Source organism: Triturus cristatus, chromosome 12, assembly GCF_964204655.1.
Source record: "Triturus cristatus chromosome 12, aTriCri1.1, whole genome shotgun sequence".
Lineage (NCBI taxonomy): Eukaryota > Metazoa > Chordata > Amphibia > Caudata > Salamandridae > Triturus > Triturus cristatus.
Genome location: NC_140595.1, coordinates 302,831,426 through 302,855,044, shown reverse-complemented (window position 1 = coordinate 302,855,044; position 23,619 = coordinate 302,831,426). Strand labels below are relative to the sequence as shown.

General features: G+C 48.6%; 1 protein-coding gene and 1 long non-coding RNA gene across 4 annotated transcripts in view; one reads left to right on the top strand and one right to left on the bottom strand.

Moving 5' to 3' along the window:
• The window catches only part of LOC146775930 (receptor-interacting serine/threonine-protein kinase 2-like), a 765,942-nt gene that overhangs the window by 82,163 nt on the left and 660,160 nt on the right, over positions 1-23,619 (bottom strand). For all 3 annotated transcript variants that reach the window (XR_014972009.1, XR_014972010.1, XM_085637725.1), the window contains exon 12: positions 9,213-9,274. Coding sequence is in view for 1 of the 3 variants with exons in the window: in XM_085637725.1 (XP_085493851.1) it covers positions 9,213-9,274 (62 nt within the window). In the remaining 2 variants the exon portion in view is untranslated. The remainder of the gene's footprint in view (positions 1-9,212; positions 9,275-23,619) is intronic.
• LOC146775931 (uncharacterized) overlaps positions 1-23,619 on the top strand; it is a 70,857-nt gene that overhangs the window by 19,872 nt on the left and 27,366 nt on the right. The gene's annotated exons all lie outside the window — the stretch shown is intronic.

Here is a 23,619-nt window from a genome sequence, read left to right as displayed (position 1 = left end):
GCTTTGAAGACCTGGCTATTCAGACTACCTTAGAGATTGGCTCAGGCCGCTCTCTGCTTAATCTCATGCGCCTGTAGGACATTAGCGCCGGGACACTTCCGTTGGAAGTAGCTGTCGCGCTCTATAAATATTTAATAATAATAATAATGGAGAGCACCAAGGCGCCTCTGGAGCACACAGCGGTAAGGGAGCAAAAGGATTTAGCGGACATAAAACAGTAAACAAAATACACAAGATAGAGTACGAGGGGTTCAGAGAAAATCAGATGTGGGAAACCAAGAAGGGTAAAAATGACAAACCGTGAGAGATCACAAATGCCAAGCGATGAACTGATAAATGCGAAGTAAGCTGAACTAACAGACATTTGGCCAGGCACCGACCGAGTGCCTGCTCTGGCCTGTTATATCACTAACCTGAGGAGAATCATGTGAATTTTAGAGGCACAATCATCAGCTAGGCTAATACTGGCAAGTGTCCTTGGTGAGAGGAAAGCCTTATTTGATACTTGTAATATTTTTCATTCTCTCCTTTAAATAAGTAATGTTTTTACAATTTCAGGGCCTGTAAAAAACGGAATGATCTACAAGCCTTGAATATTTGACTGCAAAAACAATGTGTAAATAATAACATAAAACCTAAGTACTATCAACCATTGAGAAGCAACTCCGGCATATTATAATACGGGCATATGGTTAAACATTGGATGAGCAACATATATAAACACCTGAAAACTTAGATGCACTCATTTAGAGAGGTGTGTTTGTGTTCTCTTTCAGCTACCCAAATAAAAAGCGCCTCTCAGAAAGGGAAATATTAAATGCAAAAACAAATGCATCCTATTCCCCCTTACACAATGATAAAGTAACGTTGGTGTAGTTGGAGATGAGCCAAAATTCAAAGATAATATTTTTTTCTGTGGAGATGGAAAACAAGCACTTTGTGAGATGGCTGATAGGTTAATTCCCTGAGGAGAACGAAAACGGCCTCAAATACTTTCTCCTCATAATGAGAGCACGGGGAAGGGCTGGACAGCAAGTGCAATGGCTTCTCTCATGTGTTCTGTGTGCCGCTCCTATTCTACGCATCCTTGGCCTATCTCTAGGGCACTCTCACCAAATCCACAGACACCACTGAAGCAAGGGGCGCCCAAGTACATGGAACCGTGTGGTGAGGTGGTGGGCACAGGCACTAGCAGGGTGAGAGTTAGTCTAGCTTCTGGCGTAGATAGCAAGATGGCGCTGGCAGTATGCTGGCTTACTAGATGTGCTGGCTCACGTGTTTATTTATTTATGCGTTTTTATATAGTGCAAATGTTACTCGAAGGTGTCAGAGCACTTTACAATAGTTACATAACATAAGGTCTTCAGAGTACAAGAATTACATAAAAGATACAAACAGATAAACTCTAAAATCACATAAGCATGATAGTAAGTACATACGTCTACTACAGATACTAGTGGTTAGAGTTACAATTATGTAACTTGCAAATTCACTCAAGATTATATTTTAAGATGAGTTGAAGCTATTAGGGTTGGACAATTATATATTACATATTTACAGAGCATACTCATCTCGTCATTGCTGGGGTTCTTGTGGTGCTAATTCAGCCAGTACTCGCGGGCGGTGGTCTAGGGCCTGGAGGGATCCCTGAGCTGGTAATGACCGTAGGGGCAGGCGGGTCTATGTCACAAAGTCAGGCCCCTGCGAGGCTCAAGCATCCACGCCGCCACTGGGTTACGACCTCCACACCACAGGGAATGTCCTTGAGGCATATCGGGAGGGGGGGGGGGCTCTCAAGCTACTCAATCGCTCCTGCCGCTAGTGTCAGGCTCCAGGCCTCTCTCAGGAGCAGGTCTCCGGTGCCGATATGTCTCACTCGGCTGCTAGTCACAGCCCTACTCCCCCATCTTGGGGGCCGCATGCATCTCTGTGGCCATCAGCCGCGGACTGCAAAAACCAACACTGTTCATTGCTCTGGTCACAGCACTAAGCACTGGGGGGTTCCAGTGCTGCCCGGGCCCTTATTGCCTGCAGGATAGGGTGTTACCAATCAGCTGGGGGAGGAGCCCCGTCCATTTGTACTGCTGGCGGGATTGAGACGTCCACACAAGGAGAAAGAGAACTACCGTTACAGCGTCCAGATTTCCTTTGGCAGGAATTAATATACCAGCTATCTCTCTGTTTGGTTCCAGGGCAATACATGGGACCGCTACAAGTTAAACCTTTTTGAGAAACCAACTGTCTATAAGGCATATGTATGGACGCTTATTGACTATGGGAGAATCCACACTTCATGGTACTACGAAACACCTACACTGGCTATTGTGAGAGGGTACATTCCAGTCGTCACTTTTCATTGCCCTGATGAAGTTCCCAGTATGGGAATGAAACGCGTTGGCTGAGTGTCTCAGTTTGCTGAATTTTAAGAATTTGGAATAAAGAAATTGATTTTACACATCATTACTTGGCTATTGGACCTTATGATCTGCGCACCCCCATATCACAAAAAGTAACTTTTTGATCTGGAGCACAGTAATGTCACACAACGGCTGGCATTGGGGTTGGCTATGCAGCAAAATCACTAAATGGAACTGGCGTGAGGTGTGGAACTAGAGGTCCGCCGTTGCTCCACTGGACAATTTGCCTGCAGGTTTGTATCGGATGGGGGACTCCGGCGGGAGCTCACCCTGTGAACCTCCCACCGGAGGCGGAAGCTGGGAGAGCAGCGGTGGGCAAAATCTCTGCATGCATGACCTGGATCAGTTAGCTAGCTCTTCCTGCATTCACTATTGATGGGGATAATTCATGAACACCTCAGAAGCAGAAATACACTGGGAGGGCATGGAGATGAAGAAATTGATGTATTCATAATGACATAGCCGCAGGAAAAACTATTCCTCAACTAGCCCCAATATTGAGTTCTCTCTTGGGTTAACAGCAGATGAGACACAAGGTGTTGAGGTTCCTAACATGGAGTTGCTGTGGAGCACAGGGGTTCCCAGGTTAGAGACTGACATGACAGATATCAGACAGACAAGTGAAGTTGGGGCAAAGTCGTGTAACTAGGATTCATGATTTACAGGGATCTGCTCCCATTGACCCGCAGAGGTTGTGCATTGCATTTAAGCAAATGCTGGCTATATAGGCACAGAGGCAGGCCTTGCATTACAAAAAAATAAATCATGGATGAATGACTGACTATGGTCAGAGACTGATGATGATGAGGGAACATTTGAAAAGTGTGGGACTTGAGAATTAATCTTCAGCTCATTTATCTAGGGGAGTTAAGGGAGGTGGCAACCATAAGGTTTTATGGGGAAATAGCTGAAAAAGTGAGAACATGTGAGTTATATAGGTTTAGGTGATATATTGTATGTGCAAAACAATGGCAAAAATCAATTGTCAACCATATTTAGAGAGGTCTCTATTTTCTCAGCTGAACGCTTCCCTCTTATCCTTTCTACCACCTCTTTCCTTCTTAACACAGAGGTAAACAAATTAGCATGCATTTAGCTGCACATAGGTGGATATCTGGGCATTCCCTAATGAAGCAAGCTGGTTGAAACTAAATAGTGTGGCCAACAGGAGGGATTTGTTATGAATTGCACGTGCACTGGATCAGTAAAGGTGGGATGAGATACGAGGATTGATGCCCTGGCTTGTTGAAATTGAATCTTGGAAAGTAGCTCATATTTGCTAGTCATTTAGAAGAAAATCGAAAAAGTTTAAAAATGTTTGACTGATCTCGTTGAGAGAAGTAAGGAACGATATGAAGAGCATGAAAGAGAATTTGTCTGTAACCAGGGTGCAGTGGTTGGAGCTCCTTTCTCGAAGGGTCTAGCAAAGAAAGTTCCAGAAATAAAAATGAACACTGCTAGGTCCTGAAGCTTTGGCAGGTAGGTGAAAAGATGAGTTGTGGGCATGGAGCTTGGCTGGTAGTGTAAATTAACGATAATTAAGCACCCCCGTGGCAGAGGGCAAGGAGAATATGGGAGGATAAGATGAATAGGTCCAACAGTGTGCTTCTTCCAGGGAAAGGCGTGGTAAATAATTTTCAAGTATTATTTAATCAAGATGTCAGGCTGGTCTTGTAAGGTCACCAGCTAAATGCAGCAATCTTTGTGAGTTGTGATCCGTCACATTAAAGGTGCAGGCTCACTACTAAAGTATCAATGTTTGTAGTGCTTAATTTGCAAAAGACTGAGCGCCGGGGCCCAAAGCTCTATCCGGTGGTGATTTAAAAAATCAGTTGCTTTATATAAAAATCCCCAATGAACTTTCAGTTTGAGTTTGTCTGGGTATGCGGCAACACTGGGGAGGGCAGTTGGTGGTTATTCCGGTGTGTGGCAACTTGTAATGAGACTGATTGAGACTTCACATACTGATATTAGTAGAAACCTTGGGAGTTGTTTTTGAAGCAACGTCCACAGTATAGCAGTATAACCAGCGGACTATTTATCCATGTATAACTGGGGACATATGTTGTGCTATGGAAGGATTAGAAGGACTTACATGTTTTGCTACTGATGAAGTGACCCAGCCTTTTTATAAGAAATGAGGAATAGGGGACTGCAAAGTTGTTATAGGCATCCATATTCTCAAGACAATCAGACAACAACGCTAACCATTATATAATATACACCGCTAATTAAGATAAGCCCTGAAGAAGGGGCCTGTATGGACGCGAAACACCTGTTGGCTGAAAGTGTAATAAAGCTATGATGGTTGTAATAATCTTAGGAAAAGGCCGTATAGTGTTGTTGATTAATCTGTATTATGAATGTTAAGACAATGAGTCTGGTAAAATAAATCAGAAAGAACCATAACTTAAGAGAATTGTATGATTATTCAAAATTCTAATGATATTACAATACCTCCCTACGAGAAGAGTTAGTATAGACTTTCTGTTGTTAGCAAGCTTCTCCACGCTTGCCCAACCCAGTAACAACTGACATGGAGTGGAGGGTGGGATCTTTAGGATTGTGCAAAGAAGAACTAGGCAAGTTAAGTTGTCACAGTAAACTTTAGACTGCAAATATGGATGCAGAGTTTAATTAACACAAAATTAATACTACTACTACTTCTACTACTACTACTACTACTAATAATAATAAAAAAACAAGAATCAACAGCATTCAAAATGTGAATTGCAGATTCAACTGAGAAACCCTCCACCTGTAAGTGATAGTGTGACCAGTGGCGTAACACAGACTCCCACAGCCCCCGCGGAGCAGGGGGGACCCCAAGTTCCAGGGGGCCCCCACAGCATAGTACTCTGGCTGGGGAACCCCTAATTAAGTCTGGAGGGGCCCCCTCCACGTTCCTTGCAGGGGGGCCCCCTCAAGTTTCGTTACATCAGTGAATGTGACAAATGTGTGATTAGTGGTGCACATAGCAATCTTGCATATATCCTTCAAGAAAGTTCCTTTGAATGCTGCCTGTGAAGTAAACAGCCATTGCAGAGTGTACCCCAACAATTGAACCCCTTTAGATTTGTAGTCTGAGTTAATTGTAAAGCGTATCCGTTTGTTTAGAGTCGAGTAAGAAGTTTGTCTACCTTGTCCAGTGAAGCCAAAAGTCACAAACAGAAAATTAATTTCCCAAGGGTGGCAGTCCTTTTAACATAGATAGATAAGTCTCTCCTCAGATCCAGTAAATGCAAACCCTGTTGAATCTCAGAAGTTGACCCGGGATAAAAAGGAGAGAGGAACTAAATCCTGAGAATAGAATATAGAAAGAACCTTGGGAAGGAAGACAGTGGATGTTTGAAGGACTATCATGTCTGGAAAAAAAGCTAAAATCAGGCTCTTCCTAGCTTGGACATGCTGAGCGCCTTCCACAGTGTAATGGACCAATAGGCCTTGTGATGCTATATCTTTTTGCAGGCACGATTCTATCAAGCAAGTAGTGTCTGAGCCCTCTATATTTTCAGGCATGCCTGTGATGTGGAAATTATTTTGACATGCATGATTTACTGTGTCCTCCACTCTCTCCCCCAGCAAACACATTCTATCTTTTAGGCTGTGCAACTGCTTTTTTAAATATCTGTAGTGCGAGAAAGCAAGTCGTCCAATATGGTGTCATTCTGTTGGACGCAGTTTCTCAATTTCTATTGGCCACTACGTAAGTTGAGGTCAGTTATACCTGTGTAAATTTTTGCTTCAAGGGCTGCACCTGTGTTCCCTGTTGTAGCCCAGAGGGAGTGCCACCATCCAGGGAAGTCCTGGACACAGCTTTCTGTGTTCCCTTCTCCTGCCTGAGCTCCTTGACTCTAGGTCTGGGCTTAGTGTCTCTGGGTTTTCCCAGCTGATCGTTGGGCAGACCGTTGTTCCTACCATACTCTTGTCTTACAAGTAGATACTGATCAATTGCTCTCCTTCAAGGCCTGCCTGATGCCCGGTGGAGGAACAAAGTATCCTATCACTCATAGCCCTGCTCAGATCAGCATGCACAGCTATATAGATCCAGTGGTGCCGACTTCTGATTTCATATCCCTTTTTTACCCAAGTTGTTATGTAACTGTTGTAATCACCACTTGGTACGTTCCTTTCCCCCCCCCTCCTTCCTCCTCCCTTGGTTCTTCCCTCTCCCTGTCACCAACATTCCATTGCACCCTTCCTTTGATTATGCTGGATCCTGTGGTGGTGTAAGGACCATTAAAGAAGAGTTACCGTTTTACCTTGAATTGGTCTTTATTATAACACTGGCGACGAGGATGGGATGAAGCTCCACCTGGTGATAGGCAGAGGATAAGTCGAGAACGCTGAAACAACTCGCACCATTAATGAGGGTAAGCACCTCATGAATGCGTGGAAGGGGGTGCCTGTCTACCCATATGTTCTGGTTAAGGTCCCTGAGGTCCACACAGAGCCTGATGTCCTTACTGGTAGCCTTGGTGATAACAGTAACCTTTATATGAGGGGGCAGAATCCATAACAGGGCACTTTTATAGGTGGTTTGCTCGTTATTATTAATGTTCTACCGCTTCGTGTATCCACAAGTCAGCTCCATCAGACCAGGCAATCAGTGTGTACCCACATGCAGTCAATTATTAAATAGATTACTATGTCCTTGACTCATCAGTGATCTTGTGCTAGTATTCTCTCCTGCAGGGAGTCGGCTGTGCCAGTTCAGGGCTGCATTCAATAGTTTATTTGTATTCAGCACTGTTCTGTTCTTGCAGCTCCTAGGGACCTCTACTCCGTCTTCCTGGCAGAATTTGATCCACTTAATTCCAGTGGAATTGCCCCTTGCATGACTGGCCCTCTCGGGCTCACTCTACTCTGCTCTGATTTGTGCAGTATTCTGTCTACAAGGAGGGTCTCATTACGGAAGACAGGCAGTGCCAACCCTCACCTTTAAAAGCTGGCTTGCCTCTCTGACCACCAGGTGTCCTTCGTTGCTCCACTACAGAGAAGGTGCGTCTCTTGCTCCTCCTATGTCCTTGCTCCGCTACAGAGTTAGGCCGCCACACCATGTCCTTACAAGCAACCTGCAACCACCAACTGCCCGCCTTGTTCTCCACCTCAAAGTGTGTGGCCCTCCAGCAGTGTGTATCCTGACTGTACTCACTCCTGGGCTCCTGCTTGAGGTCACTACTCATCCTGCTCCCTCTCACAAGATCCATACCTCACCACTACACTCTCTGACCTACCACCAGTCACTCAGGGCGTGCTCCATTGCTGCCAACCCAATCAGCCGCTGGTGCTGTGTTATGCTGGCTACAATGTCAGTTTCAGTCAGATAAGGTTCTGCTTGGCCACAGACATATATCAGGCTGGGTGGGTGCCATGCGGGTCACCTGTAGTTTACTGTTACAGGGCTGCTCGAGTCTAGATCGTGGTTTGCTGCATGCCGCTCACTCCTAGTTCATCCCTTATCATCTGTCCAGTTGATCCTGTCAGGCTTACCGGGCTGATGTAGATGGATGTAATGGACTAAGTGTATAATCCTACTGAATACGTCTCCGCCATGTTTAATGGCTAGCCCACACCCTCAGCACCACACAAGGTTGATTCCATTACTCACTGCACCACTTTCAACTCCCTGGCTGTTGGTTGCTTCTTAGAAGTAGAGCTGATAAATAATGGACCAGTTTCTCCTTTCCTGCTTAGTTTTAAAAATCAGCCTAGGTCAGTTTGGAATAATGCACCAATAAACTGAAGTCTCAGGGTGATCACAAGATGATATTGCTCTGTATTCACAAACACAGTTCTGGATGAATTGACAGGTCTCCTGGACATCCTTTGAAGCCAAAGAGCAAGGAGATGCAGAGATTAGCCAATCAGTCAGATAGAGATATAAACTGCTTCCCTTGAAATGCACTAACACCATCAATGGAGATAAGACTTTCATGAATACCCTTAGGGATGAAGACAGGCCGAAAGGGAGGCCTGCGTATTGATACTGTTGATTAAAACACAGAAACATAGAAACCTCTGGGTGCATCAGGTCATGCAGGAATGCATTGTTTAAATTCAATAATGCCAGAAAGTTGCTCTGAATTAGCAGTAGAGGAATTGACAGCAAGGTAATAATCTTGAGCATGAGATGGGCAAAGTACAGATTCACATCTGCACAGAATGCTGGAGAATGAATCACGTAGCTTTGATTTACTATCTGCAACACCAGGAATCTGAAATTAGGTCATTCCACACCCGTGCAAAGTCCTTCAAACAGCCACAGACAAGAACATCTTTTGAAGATCCCATGCATGAATAGTCAGGGTTTGTTTGTGGAGGTTGTGGAAGAAGATTGAGGTACCAGCTGGGACTTGTCGGCAGAAGGCAGGCCTTAACCACAACCCCAAAATCAAAAGGTTCAAAAGGGTTAGTTACAGACCTTAAAGGAAGCTAGACCAAAAGCCCTCTGCATTAAAACCCTGCTCCTTAAACTAGGCATTAACAGAAACCATCAGTATCTGGTCCACTGAGGACTTTTTGATCATATCTTCCAGTTGATGACTGAATAACGCATTTCATGAAAATGGGATGTGCATTAGGAGAGATTTCTGACAGGAGTCTGCCTTCCAGGATCTCATCCACAAATGTCTGCGGGTCAAAATCGCTGAACCTAAAGCTGCAGCAAGTGCACGTAATAAATCATAGTATATATCAGCTACAAAATGAACCTGTTGTTCCATTACAGACAGGATGTTTGCCCAACAGGGTCTGGAAATCTATTAAAAGAGATTGAATGATGTTAGTGCTTACTGCAACATTGGAGGCTGCGAAGATATGCGGGAGGGCCACTTCACGCTTCTTGTTCACTGGATCTGAAAGGCAGAACATCTTATGAAATACTAGGTCTATGAAATAATAATCCTTTAAATTAGAAATAAGCTTTAACATTTGCTTAAAATTGTTCATTAAATCTTAAAAGGGGATAGCTGCCAACAAGGAGTCTCATAAAATTAAAACTATTCCACCTCATTCCATTCTTTAACAAGAAGCTTCCAGACTGTGTAATGCTAATGAAGCTTCTCAGGTTCTTTCTGGTGGTATACTAATAAGAAGTCCTGCACTTCATTATCAGGAGAAGATGCTGGACAGGACAGGTTCTTCCAGATGTGTTGTAACACTTCCTCCAGATCAGTAACCTGGAAATACTGACCCTTGTGTAGGATAGTGGGTTATTAGTAGGTGGAGGTATGCACCTTCGGCTAGTGATAATACAACCATTACTAATAAGGCCCAGTCAAGTCTCAATAAATGAATCCATGCTCAACCCTTGGTAGCTTGGCAGACAAGCAGTCAGTCTTAACTTAGGAGCCAGGTGTGTAAAACATTTTGGGGTCTATTATAATGTCGGGCGGATTGCTACCGCCCATACGGCGGTGGCGATCCGCCCGACATTATACACCACCCGCCACCCATTCCCCCCCTGCCATATTACTATGGCGGGGGGGACCCCGGCGGACGGAAAGACCGTCCGCCGGTCGACCAGTCCACCAGGCGGAAAAGGGGCTGGATATGGTGGCGGTGTCTAGAGGACACTGCCATCCATATTAGCATACAGGCGGATTAGTGCCTTTCCATGGCGGCATTGCCGCCATGGAAAGGCATGCGGTGCATGACTGAGGGGGCCCATTGCGGGCCCCCGGGGTGTTGGAGGGGTGGGGGTGCACATGGGAGGTACCTAGGGTACCCCCCTGCATTTGCATGCACAACGTGGCAGGCACCGCGCGGTGTCTGCCACGTTGTGCAGGCAAATGCACAAGGTGCAGCAACAGCATTGTGGCGGGCGGTGCTGTGTGCACTGCCCACCACAATGATGTCAATGGGGGATGCCACCGCCACTGTGGCGGTGGCATTCCAATTGCCGGTGCGGGACCGCTGCACCACTGGCGGCTGGTCCCAGCACCGCTAGGGTGGCGGGAGGACGGAAGTCCGCCCGCCATCCTAACAGGCCCCTTTATATCACCAAAACAGTAAATAGGTAAATGGCACCACACTATAAAAGTCCAACACCAATTTATACAAATAGAGAATATTCGTATCTTAAAAATAACATCAAAACGACAACAATCTAATGTAGGGAACAAGAGATATGAATTCCTAAAGTTAAAATAAGAAAATATGCATTCTAGTGCCAAAAAGCTTAAAGTGCCACTCACAGCTATCCGTTCGCACTGGACCAGGACAAAGTCAAAGTTAAATCTGGGGCATGCTTGCTGGGAACATGCATTTGGGCATTAAGTGCTGACTCAGCACAGCCGCTTTAGCCCTGAAGCATTAAACATAAAGTAAAATAAGGCTGCTACAGCAGACCTTCAACTTGCCTAATATTGTGGCAGGAAAGTTTGCAAAAGTGACAATTAGAAGGGTTTTTGTTGGAGTGGTGGTTTCGCCGCCGATCTAAGCTGGCGTGACTCCCCGAAATCTAGTATCCCCATCGCACAGCATAGATACATCCTATTGCGCTTCCGTTTAAACCTTATTCCTCTGCTGATAGCGTACCCGGAGAAGAAATTTAAACACTCAGAGCTAATTCCATGTCCGTGCGATAAACATTCGTCCCAGTCGGACCTTCACCTAGTACTGCTTTGCAAGCTGTATCAAACTGAAAGAGAAGCTTTTATTCTCCCAATTTTAAGGCGTTACAATTTTACTCAATGTAGGGTGGCATTGTACTTTTTAAAGTCTCTTTCTGACCCCATTGTTTGTTTCTCTGTAGCCACCTTTTTGTGGGCTTGTGTGAGAAAGAGAAAATGTCAGGGGTGGTTTGAGGATTTAATTAGTTAATTATTCCAATCATGAAATAAAGGCAGATATATGAGGCGCCTCTGGCTTTAGGATAACTAAAGCTTATCAAGATTTTAATAGTTATAACTGATATATAATATTGTCTATACTGTGTAGTAAATGAGTTTGTGCTTTTATAGTCTCTGTTAAAGAGATCGAATAAAGATTTTATTGAATTGGATTGACTCCCTGAAGTTCCGTCGGACCGGGGAATCCTCATCACATATTGAGACCGTTCCAGCACTCACAGAGGGACGAGATTCACAGCGTCTCTCCTTCTGATAATGGTGAGTCACTGGAACCCTTGACAAACAATGCTGCAGCGAATTTAGGGCCAAAATAGCCCCGGGGGATTTTTCCACACTCTGAAGTCACGCCCGCCAATTTGGAAGGCGAGCGCGTCCCTTCTTCTAGTGAAATAGTCGTTCCTCACAGTATTGAGCCCCTGCTTTCTTAAACAACCCTATTTGGATTATTTTTTCACCTCTACACCGTTAACTTGTTTTTTCTCCTGTTGGCATGTTATTTACAATGACTTATATTTAGTGTAATCCTTTTCACTCCTGTTGATTAATTTTTTTGTGGATACGTCTCTTCAATTTGTGATGGTTTATTAATAATAATCGATAATCTTCATTTTATGGGTATTACACATTGTTTTTTTGTATTTACAGTAATAATACTGGATAAAGAATTCGACCCTGCGTTTTTTCATATATTTCGGTGTGCTCCACCCTTCTGGAGTGGTGTTCTTCCTCTCCTCACTTTGTGACTCAACTTATTTTACATTTTTCAGAGGCTTTACCTCACACTTGTAACTTATGCAGTGCTTTACAATACCTCTTCTCTTTTATATGGGGAGATTAAGAAACCTTAAACTTCCAGCTTCCACCAAACATACTGCGTACAATGACTCAGACTCTACCCACAACGACATGGAGGACAATCCTTCTCATATGGCTGAGCCCACACCAGGCGCCAGTCTAACAAGCATTTGCAATGCAATAGGTCTCGCATTTGCAAAAGTTTAAGCTATTGGCATTGTTCATGACAATGCCTTTTTTAATCTATTTTATAAAACAAACACATAATGGCATTTATTTATCATTTCCAAAGCCAATAGCTAGTGGTGCATTATTATTAGCAATGCCAGCTGCTCACACTTTTATAATGCGAGACCTATTGCATTGCAAATTCTTGTCTTTTTTCCACCGATGCTGCACAGCATCGGCAAAAAACACACTCGCAAAGCCAATAAGCGAAAATGGCGAGACCTATTGACTTTGCCAGTGCTTACTCTTCATCACCTGCGTGCGATAGTGTCCCTGAAAATATCAGTTGACACATGAAACGTGCAGACATCAAACAAAGGCACGGTGCAAATATAGAAGAGTTCCAAGCGGGTATACTGAAAGTCTGACGTCTGTGCACGAATAGTCTTCCATTTGGCAAATATTATACAGCAACATCGTCTAATCGTTGTTTCTGTACGTGACGCACGAGGAATGAGGGAGGACCAGAGCGGGCAAGTATCCCATTCACAGCTTGAACAGCGGAAGTGCGCCATATCTCCAAAGAAATAAACAGACCCCTATCTCTCCGGGAAGCAGCTGCGCTCAACCCAGGCCGCCGACTGCTAGAAGAATGCAGATGCTGATGTACTGATCGAGCCTTTAGTTCCCGCAAGCGTCCCCGATGTCTTATCTCCCCAGACCGCGCCCCATGTTAGCCCCCACCCCTTCTCTGGACTAAGGAAGCAAAAAAAGTGCCTGCTTAAACCACGATAATTAACCATTTAACTATTAGTAAGCGCACGATCTACCCCAGGTGTTTACATGTTGCGTGGTGCTCACACTTACCACAAACAAACATTGGCAAAGCCAATACGCCTGGTTCTGATATGCGAACTATATATGCAAGCGCAAATGCCTTGAAAATGCCCCTGGTGTAGCCGCTTTTAATGGGTTTTGTTAATTTATAAAGAGGTGTTTGGGAATCGTTCATTTTATGCACGCTATGGCTTAATCAATATAACGAATGAAAGGTAATCGAGAACCTTTCCTGGAAGTGGAGAAGCAGCTATCTGGAATATAACAACGAACTTTAAAACAAGCCCAGCGGAGCGTGGCGCGCGCGCTTGGGGGGGGGGGGAGGTTAGGAGCATTGAGGCGCAAAAGTGAAAGCAGGCTGGCTGGCTGGCGAGTGGTGTGCGCGCACCATGACGAGAGAGGAAAGCCATATGGCGCCTCTGCTCGTCATTGTGCGCGTAACCGCACGCCCGTCGCCAGTGCACGCTCCAGTGGGCTGAAGCGCTTCCCCAAAAGTGGATTTTGAAAGATCAGCTATCAGATCAGACAAAAGAAACATCTTCCTCAGACTCCCAACCGATGGGCTTGGAAAGATAGACTGCACCAGAGCTAGTAAAAATGTATTCTATATATCACCTAGATATACTTCCCCTTCTTTAATGGTTCACTGAAATTCGGTTGTTATGGTAAGTACTGAAGCTCAAAGTTTAACAGGCGACTTCATCACACAGCAGCCATGTTATGCTGTATCGGTTTTGTTTCGGATTTCTTGCATCTTTATATATCCCCGACTGACCCGCAGTAAACTCAAGTATCAGGCAGCAAGCTGGTCCTTTGCAACTAACTCACCTTGTGCCTCTTTCTAAAATTTTTAAGGCTGATAAATATCACAATTTTAGGTCAGCGAAGTTTTTTACCCAAATTCGTTTCTGGTGCGGCGGTACAGTTGTTATCACACTCAATTGTAAGGCGCAAGCGCACTGTGTGCAGGCGAGGGGGTGGGGCACAGGTAACGGTGAAAGGTGACGAGAGAGACAGAGGTGGACCACAGGGCGGAGCAAATGTATATGGCAGCGGATTAGAAGAAATGGGAGGGTGAGACACGATGAGGCAAGAAGCGAAGAGTCGCTGCGGAAAGAAAAAATTGTGGCCACATGGAGAAAGTAAGACGCACTGACAGAGTGAGTTGAAAACTGCTAGAAACAGTAGGGAGGAGAGGGAATAGGCAAGACAGGTGAAGATCGGAGAACGAAACCCTGAAGCAAGCAGATACAGAATACCGGCTGCGGTCTGTTGAGATGAGGTGGGCGGTACAGGGAGGAGGCGCTTTCAGGGGAGACGGTGAGCGTGAGATTGGACATAGCAGCATTAGGAAGAAGAGGGCGGAGTTCTGTGTGAGCCACCCGGAGGGGCCGTACTTTGAGTGAGAATTGCTGGCAGGCTGAGGCGGACCGGACGGCGTCTGTCTGTAAAAAGCACCATAACCAATGTGCACAGGTTAAAATCCGAGCTGTGCAAACCAGACCTTCATTCTTTAGGTCGGTAAAGGAGAGGTTCATTTTTCACAGTGCTGTGAAGTAGAAAATGCGTACTCGCTAGTATTTGCGCAAAGAAATATATCTCTCTCTACATATTCGCTAAACCTTTATATACTTGAAAGGAGCATGCCATTATTTGAGGATGCCACACTGACGACTTGTTCTTGAAGCTTCTGAGCACTACTGCGGTATGCTGGCCTGTCGCGAAGGAGCTAAATGAATCATGGCAACAGTCAATCCAGCAGGCGTGTTTTAATGCGAGTACATTTGAATGCAGACAAGCCCGGCGGAGCGTGGCGCGCGCGCGCGATTGGGGGCGGGGGAGCGCATTCCAGGCGGGGGAGTGGACCCTTTGAAGTGCTCCCAAAAAGCGGATTGCATGGCGGCACGATGTGCGTGATTGTGCGCGTGCTAGCCAAGCAATCCGCTTTTTGGGAGCACTTTTCAAACCCCCTTACAATAGTCTCGCTTTGCGATCGCTTACGTGATAGCAAGGCGAGACCTAAAAACGCAGCTTTCAAGCAGGTTATCTGTGGTATTCACCAAGCATCCAAAAAAGGACCCTCCATCTCCAGTGGACTCTACCTCAGTATTCATGGAATTCATTCTTGCAGAAATTCGTGCCTTGAAACCTTTCATGGAGGAAACTAATAAGACTCTGCAACATTTGGACAACAAATGGCCTTCACTGGAATCACGGGTACTAGTTGTGGAACAAAAAACAGAAGCTCTACAATCTACTTGGACATGTATCTCTTATCTAGAATCAGAAATATCTCTTCTTAAAAAAATACTGAAGATTTGGAAAATCGCAGGACAACCTTCGCATTTATGGTTTCCCCGAAAATATTGAAGGTTCCAATCCAACTGTTTATTTTCAGACTTTTTTGCCCAAGCTTCTGGATATGTCTGCTTCTACTTCACTTACCATCCAATAGACTTGGTCCCAAGGTCTCAGCAAAACCACGTGGAGTCATCATGTTCTTCCTTCTATATACCGACCTCCTTCAAGTCTTGTCGGTTGTCAAGTCCAAAAAATGAATTAATTGGGAGGGCCATCGACTATATTTTTCTCAGGATGTAGCCAAAGTGACTGTGAACCATCGGAAAATATTCCTTGATCTACGACCTCAGCCAAGATTTATAAACGCCAGATATGGCCTAATCCATCCGTGTCTCTTCAAGGTTACCTACAAGAAGACTACCACTTTTGAGGATTCGGCTGCATTACAGGAATTTCTTCAGCATCATGGAGCAGATGTCACGGACACCTCAAAATCTACCTGAATGTTATTTTGTTTTGTCTTACAGGGCTGTCTCCTTATCTATGTAATTCTATGATTGTTGTATCACTCTTATTTTGATTTTGTATGATGTTCATGCACTAGTCTTTTGTCTCTTTTCCCTCTTTTATAAAAGTATTTTATTCATAATGTCCCTTTACTTCCTAACAAAGGTGTATTTTTTTTCCGCTTCCTGTCATTCATATGGTCTCCTATATGTGTTAATCCTTACCCTTCCAAAGTTGCCCTGCCATCGGGTGAAATTCGAGTGCGGTCGTCGTTGTCTTCTGGTGTTACTATCCCCCATTCCGTCTTGTGTTTTATAGGTATGTTCATCAGTCTTCATTTGTATGACTGGTACTGTCTTTTTGTTCCCTGTTATATCTCCTCGTTCCTTGCATTTTCCTCCACGGTCCCTTTCCACTATTTTCTTCTTCCTATTTTCTACTTTATCACTCCTTCTTTCATGCTTCTTCTCTATACACAAACATCTTATTTCTTTCACTCTTTTTCCTAATTTCTGTTTTAGTCTTACTTCATTTTCAATATTGTAAGCTTACTGATTGTTCATGTTCTTATTATTACGTTACATTCTGGGTTACTACATGGAATATTAATGGGCTAGGTAACCCTATTAAAAGGCAACAGGTGTTATCCCATCTAGGTAAATTAAAAACTGATATTGCATTATATCAGGAATCGCATCTTTCCGAATCCGAAGCTTTCAGGTTGAAGATATGTTGGATAGGCAATGGGTTTAATTCACCTGCTTTAAGTAAGAAGAATGAAGTTCTGATTTTATGCCATAAAAAATTGCATGCATCAGTTGTTCATCAAGAATCTGATATTGAAGGTCGATGGGTTATTGTTAAGTTACTTGTAGATAAGATACCTATAGGTATTTTTAATGTATATGGTCCCACATCTGTTGATAAGGTTTTCTGAACAAAAATCTGACAAACTGCTTTTATATGATGATGACTACATTATATTTGACAGAGATTGTAACCAAATTCATGATCCCATATTAGATAGACATTCAACAGTGAAATTTGTTCCCTCTATAGTGCACTCACAATTTACTTCCACAATACGATGCAAGTCTTTAGTTGATATATGGCGATTATGCCATCCAGACCTTCGGGAATATAGTTTCTATTCAGCTCCACACCACTCACAATCCTGTATAGATGATCTTTTCCTAAGCAAGTCTTTGGCTCAGCATGCTATTCGTTATGAAATTGGATCAATTCTAGTCTCAGACCATGCCCCAGCATATGTTGATATAGACCTTATCCCTTTTTCCCAGCGTTCAGGTAGATGGCGCTTTAATAATTCACTACTTTTATGTTTAAAACGTTTTTATTGAAACAAAACAAACCATGGGGGAGGGGGATAGGAGGTTAGGATACATAGAATACAATCAAAGAAAAAGGGTGCAACTCCAGAGGGTTAGCAATGGATACCTTGGTGGGCCAGGGGAAAAACACAGTAAATGCAAGGCTAGAAATGCAATCTGTGGAATCCCCGCATGCATATCCGACACCCCAAATCTAAGCAATGAAAGCCAGCAGCAACTCAACAAAGCACAATCCCCCCCTCCCCATCCCCCATCCCCCCAGTAACGAAAAAACAACACCCCACTCCCCCCGTCCTATGGTCCCGCACCAGATTAATCCTCACCAAGAAGCCCCGCACCCCCCCCCCACCCCCGGGAGGCCCCCGTCTCACATGTGAACTAGTCCGCTGGGGTCACCGGCGGCGTCAACCTAAGAAGCCTAAGATACCTCGGGCAGGTGAGCTCCCGGAATTCAGTGGACAGCAGCGCTAGAAAGGGTTGCCACAGCTCTTCAAATTGGTCTATCTCCCCCGCAACCGTAAGCGACAGCTTCTCCATCCCCAGCACATGCCAAAGCCTATGCAACCAACCCGTAATGGAGGGGACGGTGGCGGTGCGCCAGTGGATTAGAATGTTCTGAACCGCAGACCCCAGCGCAATCGCGATCTGCCTACCCCTGCGGGACTTCAGTGGGTACATTAGGTCATTGGGGAGGCCCAGCAGGACATACGCCGGGAGGCGCGGCAGCTCTATCCCAAAGTGCTTATCCACCTCGTCCAAAACTTCCTTCCAGTAGGCGGTCAGCGCTGGGCAATCCCAAAGAATGTGTGAGAGGGTACCTTCCTGCCCGCAGCCCCGCCAGCACCCCTTGTCAGTGTGTTTATGCATTTCATACAGTCTCTCCGGGGTGTAGTACCAATATGTGGACACCTTAGTAAAGGTCTCCGTAAGGCCCGTGTGGTATGCAGAGTGCCACGCCCGATACGCAATTTTGTCCCATTCCTTGTGGCTGAGTGTCCTACCCAATTCCCTGTGCCAGCGCTCCCTCCCCGGGTTGTAATAGTGAAACGGCGGGGGTTGTAGGTACTTGTACAGATCGGTAATTAGCTTGGCGTCGGAGGTCCGAGTAGCCAGCCACCTCTCATACGGTGTAATTTGACGGGCGGCGGTGGCACGCACCTGGGGCTGGAGGGCCCAATGCCGAACCTGCATGTAGCGCAATCTGTCCAGCTCCGTCAGGCCGAACTCCTGGCGGAGTTGCTGAAAAGGAACCACTCCCTCCGGGCCATAGATCTGGAAAAGTGCCCTGCAGCCTGCCTGCACCCAGTGGGAGAAAACCCCCGGCTCCATCCCTGGGGAGAAGTCCGGGTTGCCCACTATGGGCGTGAGCGGCGAAGGAAAGGTGGTGAGGCCCCGAGCCTCACAGACTGCATCCCACACCCGCAGGGGGACCCGCGTGACAAAAGAAGCGTAAAGATTAGGGGGGCGATGCGCGCGGCGCAAGAATGGAACCTCTTGTAAGGTGCGGCCCGCCACTGCCTGGTCTTGAAAGAGCCAGTGTTTGTCGGACTCCCACCTGCTCCATTCCACCAGATATCGCAGCTGTGCCGCCTGAAAGTACTTACGGAGGTCCGGAATACCGAGACCCCCCGCCTCCGGAGCAAGCGTGGAGAGGACCCTCTTCATTCGGGGCTTGCGGCCCTGCCAGACAAAGCGGGAGATGTCCGCCTGCATTTGATGTATCCAGCCCACCGGGGGCTGGAGAGGTAGGGCCCGAAAAAGATACAGTATCTGGGGCAACACCGTCATCTTAACCGCCGCGATTCGCCCCAGCCAGGACAGTAGGCCCTTGCTCCAGCGACCAAGCTCCTCCTTGATCTTCCTACTGAGGGAAGCATAATTGGCCGTAACCATCTCCGGCAATGTGGGCGCCAGCAGAATCCCCAGGTATGGCACCGTGGACGAGGACCACTGCATGGGGAAGAGCCGCTGAAGGTCCCTCCTGGTATCCGCAGCCAGGGACACGTCTAACGCCATCGACTTGCTCATATTCATTTTGAAACCGGCCACACATGCAAAGGCGTCCAGTTCCCGGAGGCAAGCAGGCAGCGACCTCCTAGGGTCGTCCAAGGTCAACAGGACATCGTCCGCGTAGAGACTGACAGTGTGGACATACTGGCCCATCCGGACCCCAGCAGCATCCGGGTTATTGCGAATCCTCTGAGCAAACGGCTCCATGTAGAGGGCAAACAAAAGCGGCGAGAGGGGGCAGCCCTGCCGCGTGCCGCGTTCGATAGCAAATCCACCGGAGCTACACCCGTTGACCCGCACCGACGCTGAAGGATGCTTATAACAGTTGAATACCATGGTGCGGAACTTATCACCGATTCCCAATTTCTTGAGGACCAGCTCGAGATACGGCCAGTGAACTCTGTCGAAGGCCTTCTCCGCATCAACAGACAGCAACATCCGCTCCCCCGGGATCCGCGAGGCCTTCTCCAGAACATGCGTCACCCGCTTGGTGTTGTCAACCGTCTGTCTGCCTGGTACGAAGCCAGCCTGGTCCGCCTCCACCAATCCGGGGAGGTGTGGACCCAGCCTGGACGGTAGAATCCCTGTGTACAACTTGAGGTCGACATTTAAAAGCGAGATGGGTCGATACGAAACGCAGAGGGCCCGGTCCTTCCCAGGTTTCGGGATTACCGCGACCGTCGCCCTCAGGAGATCCGGTGGGATGGCTCCCGGTTCGGAAAAGGAATTAAATAGCCGAGTAAGGACAGGGGCCACAGCCGTGCAGAAAGTCTTGTAAAACAGAGACGTGTACCCGTCCGGGCCCGGGGCCTTACCATGCTTCAGCCGCGCAATAGCGGAAATCACTTCTTCAACGTGGATATCCCGCTCCAGGTGGTCCGCCTGAACCAGATCCAGCACCGGAAGGGTCACCGACTCCAAATAGCCTTCGGCATCCCGTGGCGAGGAGGGCTCTTCAGCATACAGCGCCTCGTAGAAGCCGCGGAAAGATTCCGCTACCTCCGCGTCCCCAGAGACGACCCCCCCGTCCGTGTCCACCAGTTCTCTCACAACGCTGCGCTGTTGCGTGACCCGGAGCCGGTGTGCTAGGAGCCTGCCACATTTGTCCCCCCCAGTGTAGTAGGCATGTTTCAAGCGCAAGGCTGCATACTCCGCCCTGTCAAGATCCAGTGCCGACAGGAGCTTCCTCGCTGCCTTTAACTGCCTCCACACCCTTGGCGCCCCCGTACGGCGGTGGACCTGCTCAAGCTCCCGAACCTGAGCTGTCAGCTCGTCCCTCTTCCGTTGCCGCTCCCTATTTTCGGCTGCGGAGATAGAGATAAATTCCCCCCGGAGGACTGCCTTCAATGCCGCCCACTGTGTCGCCTGCGAAGTGTCGGTGTTGCTATTGTGAGTGAGGTAGTCTTGTATGACCTCCCCAATGCGCTGCACCACCGACTTTTTGTGTAAAAGGGTATCCCGGAGGCGCCACACCCCCCGAGAGGGGGAGGCCGCCGGCCACTGGAAAACGCCGGTGACTGGGGAATGGTCAGACAGGGTCAGGACCCCGATGTCCGCCGCCGTGGCAGCGGCACGCAGCGGTCCACTCACCAGAAGGTAGTCCAGCCGTGAGTAGGTTCGGTGTGCGTGCGAAAAGTAAGAGTAGTCCCTATCCGTGGGGTGCATGGAGCGCCAGAGGTCGTGCAAGTCCATTTCCGCAATCCGGGCCTTTACAGCCTGGGACAGTTCCCCCGTCTGCGGGAAGCGCTGCGCCGATCTGTCCATCACAGAATCGAAGACAATATTAAGGTCTCCCCCCAAAATAACGTAGCGGTCAGGAGAAGCAGTGACATCCACCAACACGGAATCTAGGAAGCGCTCTTGGTGGTCGTTAGGGCTATAAACGGAGCCGACCGTAAACGCAATGCCTCCTAAGCGCATGCGATACGCAAGAAGCCTCCCCTTCTGTTCAGCACACTTATACAAAACCTCCCCCCGAAAGGAGCTCGCTAGAAGAATGGCTACCCCCGCCGTCTTGTTCGCTGCCGAGGAAAAAAACTGGGTAGGGAACTTAGCAGAGCGCAGCCTATGGCAATCCCGGGGCAATAAGTGGGTCTCCTGCAAAAGGCAAATGTCCGCCTGCGTCCCCTCCAGCAAAGATAGGATCGCTCTGCGCTTCACGGGGTTATTCAGACCCTGAACGTTAAGGGTCACTACCTTTAGGCCCGACATTCCTCTCGGGGATCGGGAGCGCCGTGCAATGGGCAGGGGATCAGCGGGTGGGGCGCGCGGGGCAGCCGCGCAGGACAAGCCAGAACAAGGTGGGCATGGACAACATCGGACGGGACCTCCCCAACCCCAAAACAACCCCCCCCCACCCAAAACACAACCCTGGCAACTAGCCACCCGCAAACTCAAACACCCCATTGTCCCAGTCAAGCCCCAAGACGGGCAAGTCCGTAGAAAGAAACGAAGTGGACGTCCAGCCACTCACCTCCATCCGCTCCCCCCCGACCCCCCCGCCCCGTACCAAGCATGTAAAGAAGCTAAAGGCATCTCCCCCTGGAGTGAGTGTTTGGCCGTCAAGGCCACGCCAGAGGAGCCGGTCGAGTCCCCGGCCGCCGCCCTCAGAGCGTCGGCCATGTCCGCCCTGATGGTAGGGGAGTCAGGACGCCCTGTGCTGGCCGCTGAGCGCCGCCTCGTCGACCTCCGCCGGTTCCGTCTCTCCGAAGACCTCCACGACGGTGTAGCTCCTTCCTCCTCCGCCGCCGTGAGCCCCAGGACACCACAAATGTCTTGCAAGGAGCGAAGCTGGTGTAGCACCCCGTTCCACCGAAAAATCAGGCGGAAGGGATGACCCCAAGAGTACGGCGTCTCGTGTTCACGCAAAAAGTCAGTGGCAATCCTAAAGGACCTGCGTTTCTGCAGCGTGATGGCGGAGAGGTCCTGGTAAAGCGCCACCGGCCGATCCCGGAAAGTCAGGGGCTGTTTCCTGCGGGCCTCAGCCATGATGCGCTCCTTCAGTGGGAAGTCGGGCAGGAAGGCCAGAATGTCCGGTGGAGGTGCCGATGACTGGCGCTGCCGGCCGACCCTATGCGCCCTATCAATGCTGATGGGGAAGTCCGCAGCTTCCCCCAGGATCTCTCGGAACAAGGCCCGCAGGTAGCCTCCCAGATCGGACCCCTCGTCCGCAGTCGGCACACCACGCACTCGAATGTTGTTCCTCCGAGATCTGTTCTCCAGGTCCTCAGAATGGGCCTGGAGCTCCACACACTGCTCCCGGAGGCGGAGAACGTCCTGTTGAAGATGGACTATCTCCTCCGCTCGGTGGTGGGCCTCCGTCTCCACCGTGTCAACTCGCTCGCCAAGGCCCTCCACTTCCCTGCGCACTTCCCGGACCTCACTGGCCACCTCCCGCTTCAGTGTCTGGAAGTACTCCCTGAGGGAGCTAAACAGTTCCTCCATAAAGGTCCTCGTGACGGGTGGCTCCCCCCCAGTCACATCCGCCGGGGCCCGGGAGGACCCCGGCGAGGGCTGTGTTCTGTCCCGCAGTTGCTGGGCCCTGCCAAGCATGTCCGGCAGGGTGCGGTCCCCCTTCTTCGGGCCGCCTTTTCCAGACATCGCCAGCACCGCGGTCGGGCACAGGTCCAGCCGCCCCAGGGATGCCCAGCCGCTGGCAAGCGCTCGACGTGGGTGTCCCCCCACAGGCAGAGTCGCTGCGTCACAGGTGACAAAATGGCGGCCCAGCCCGGTCACCGTCAGCCGCGGGAGCCCATTCGAGGCAGCAACGGGAGCCACAGTGGCGGGGTCTCATCAGCACATCCCCCAGAAAGTCAGCCCAGCAGCAGCGGGGGTCACATACATCCAGCAGCAAGGGCTCCGGCGAAGGCCACCACCACTGCTCCCTCGGGGACAAGATGGCGGCAGGGCGGAGCAGGGCAGAACGACCAGGCCCGGCGGCACCACCGGGGCTCCCAAAACGCACAACAGTCAAATAGGTTCCACCGCCGGCTTCAGTCTGTCACACACAGGGGCCCAGGTGGTCCGACTCCATCAGAGAGTCCGTCGTACCTCGGCTAAGGGTTAGGGGCCCCCGCAGTGCGAAGTGTCGCCGACACCAGTCCGAGTGCCAAGGCGCCCGTCCTAGTCCTTCCGCACCGTCGGGTCCCCTCCTGCAAGGCTCCTTCAACCTCCGTCGAGCCAGATTCCCTCCAGATCGCAACTTTCAGCACCAGGCCCAGCCGAGGCGCCCGGACAGCACTCCAATGCGCTCCGCCCCTCAGGCCCTCCGTCGCTCCTTAAACTCGATCGGACTTTTGGGGGGCTTCCCCCGAGGCGATCCGAACCAAAACGGCAACAACGTGCGCCCCTGGTGCTCCGCCACGCTCCTCTCCCACG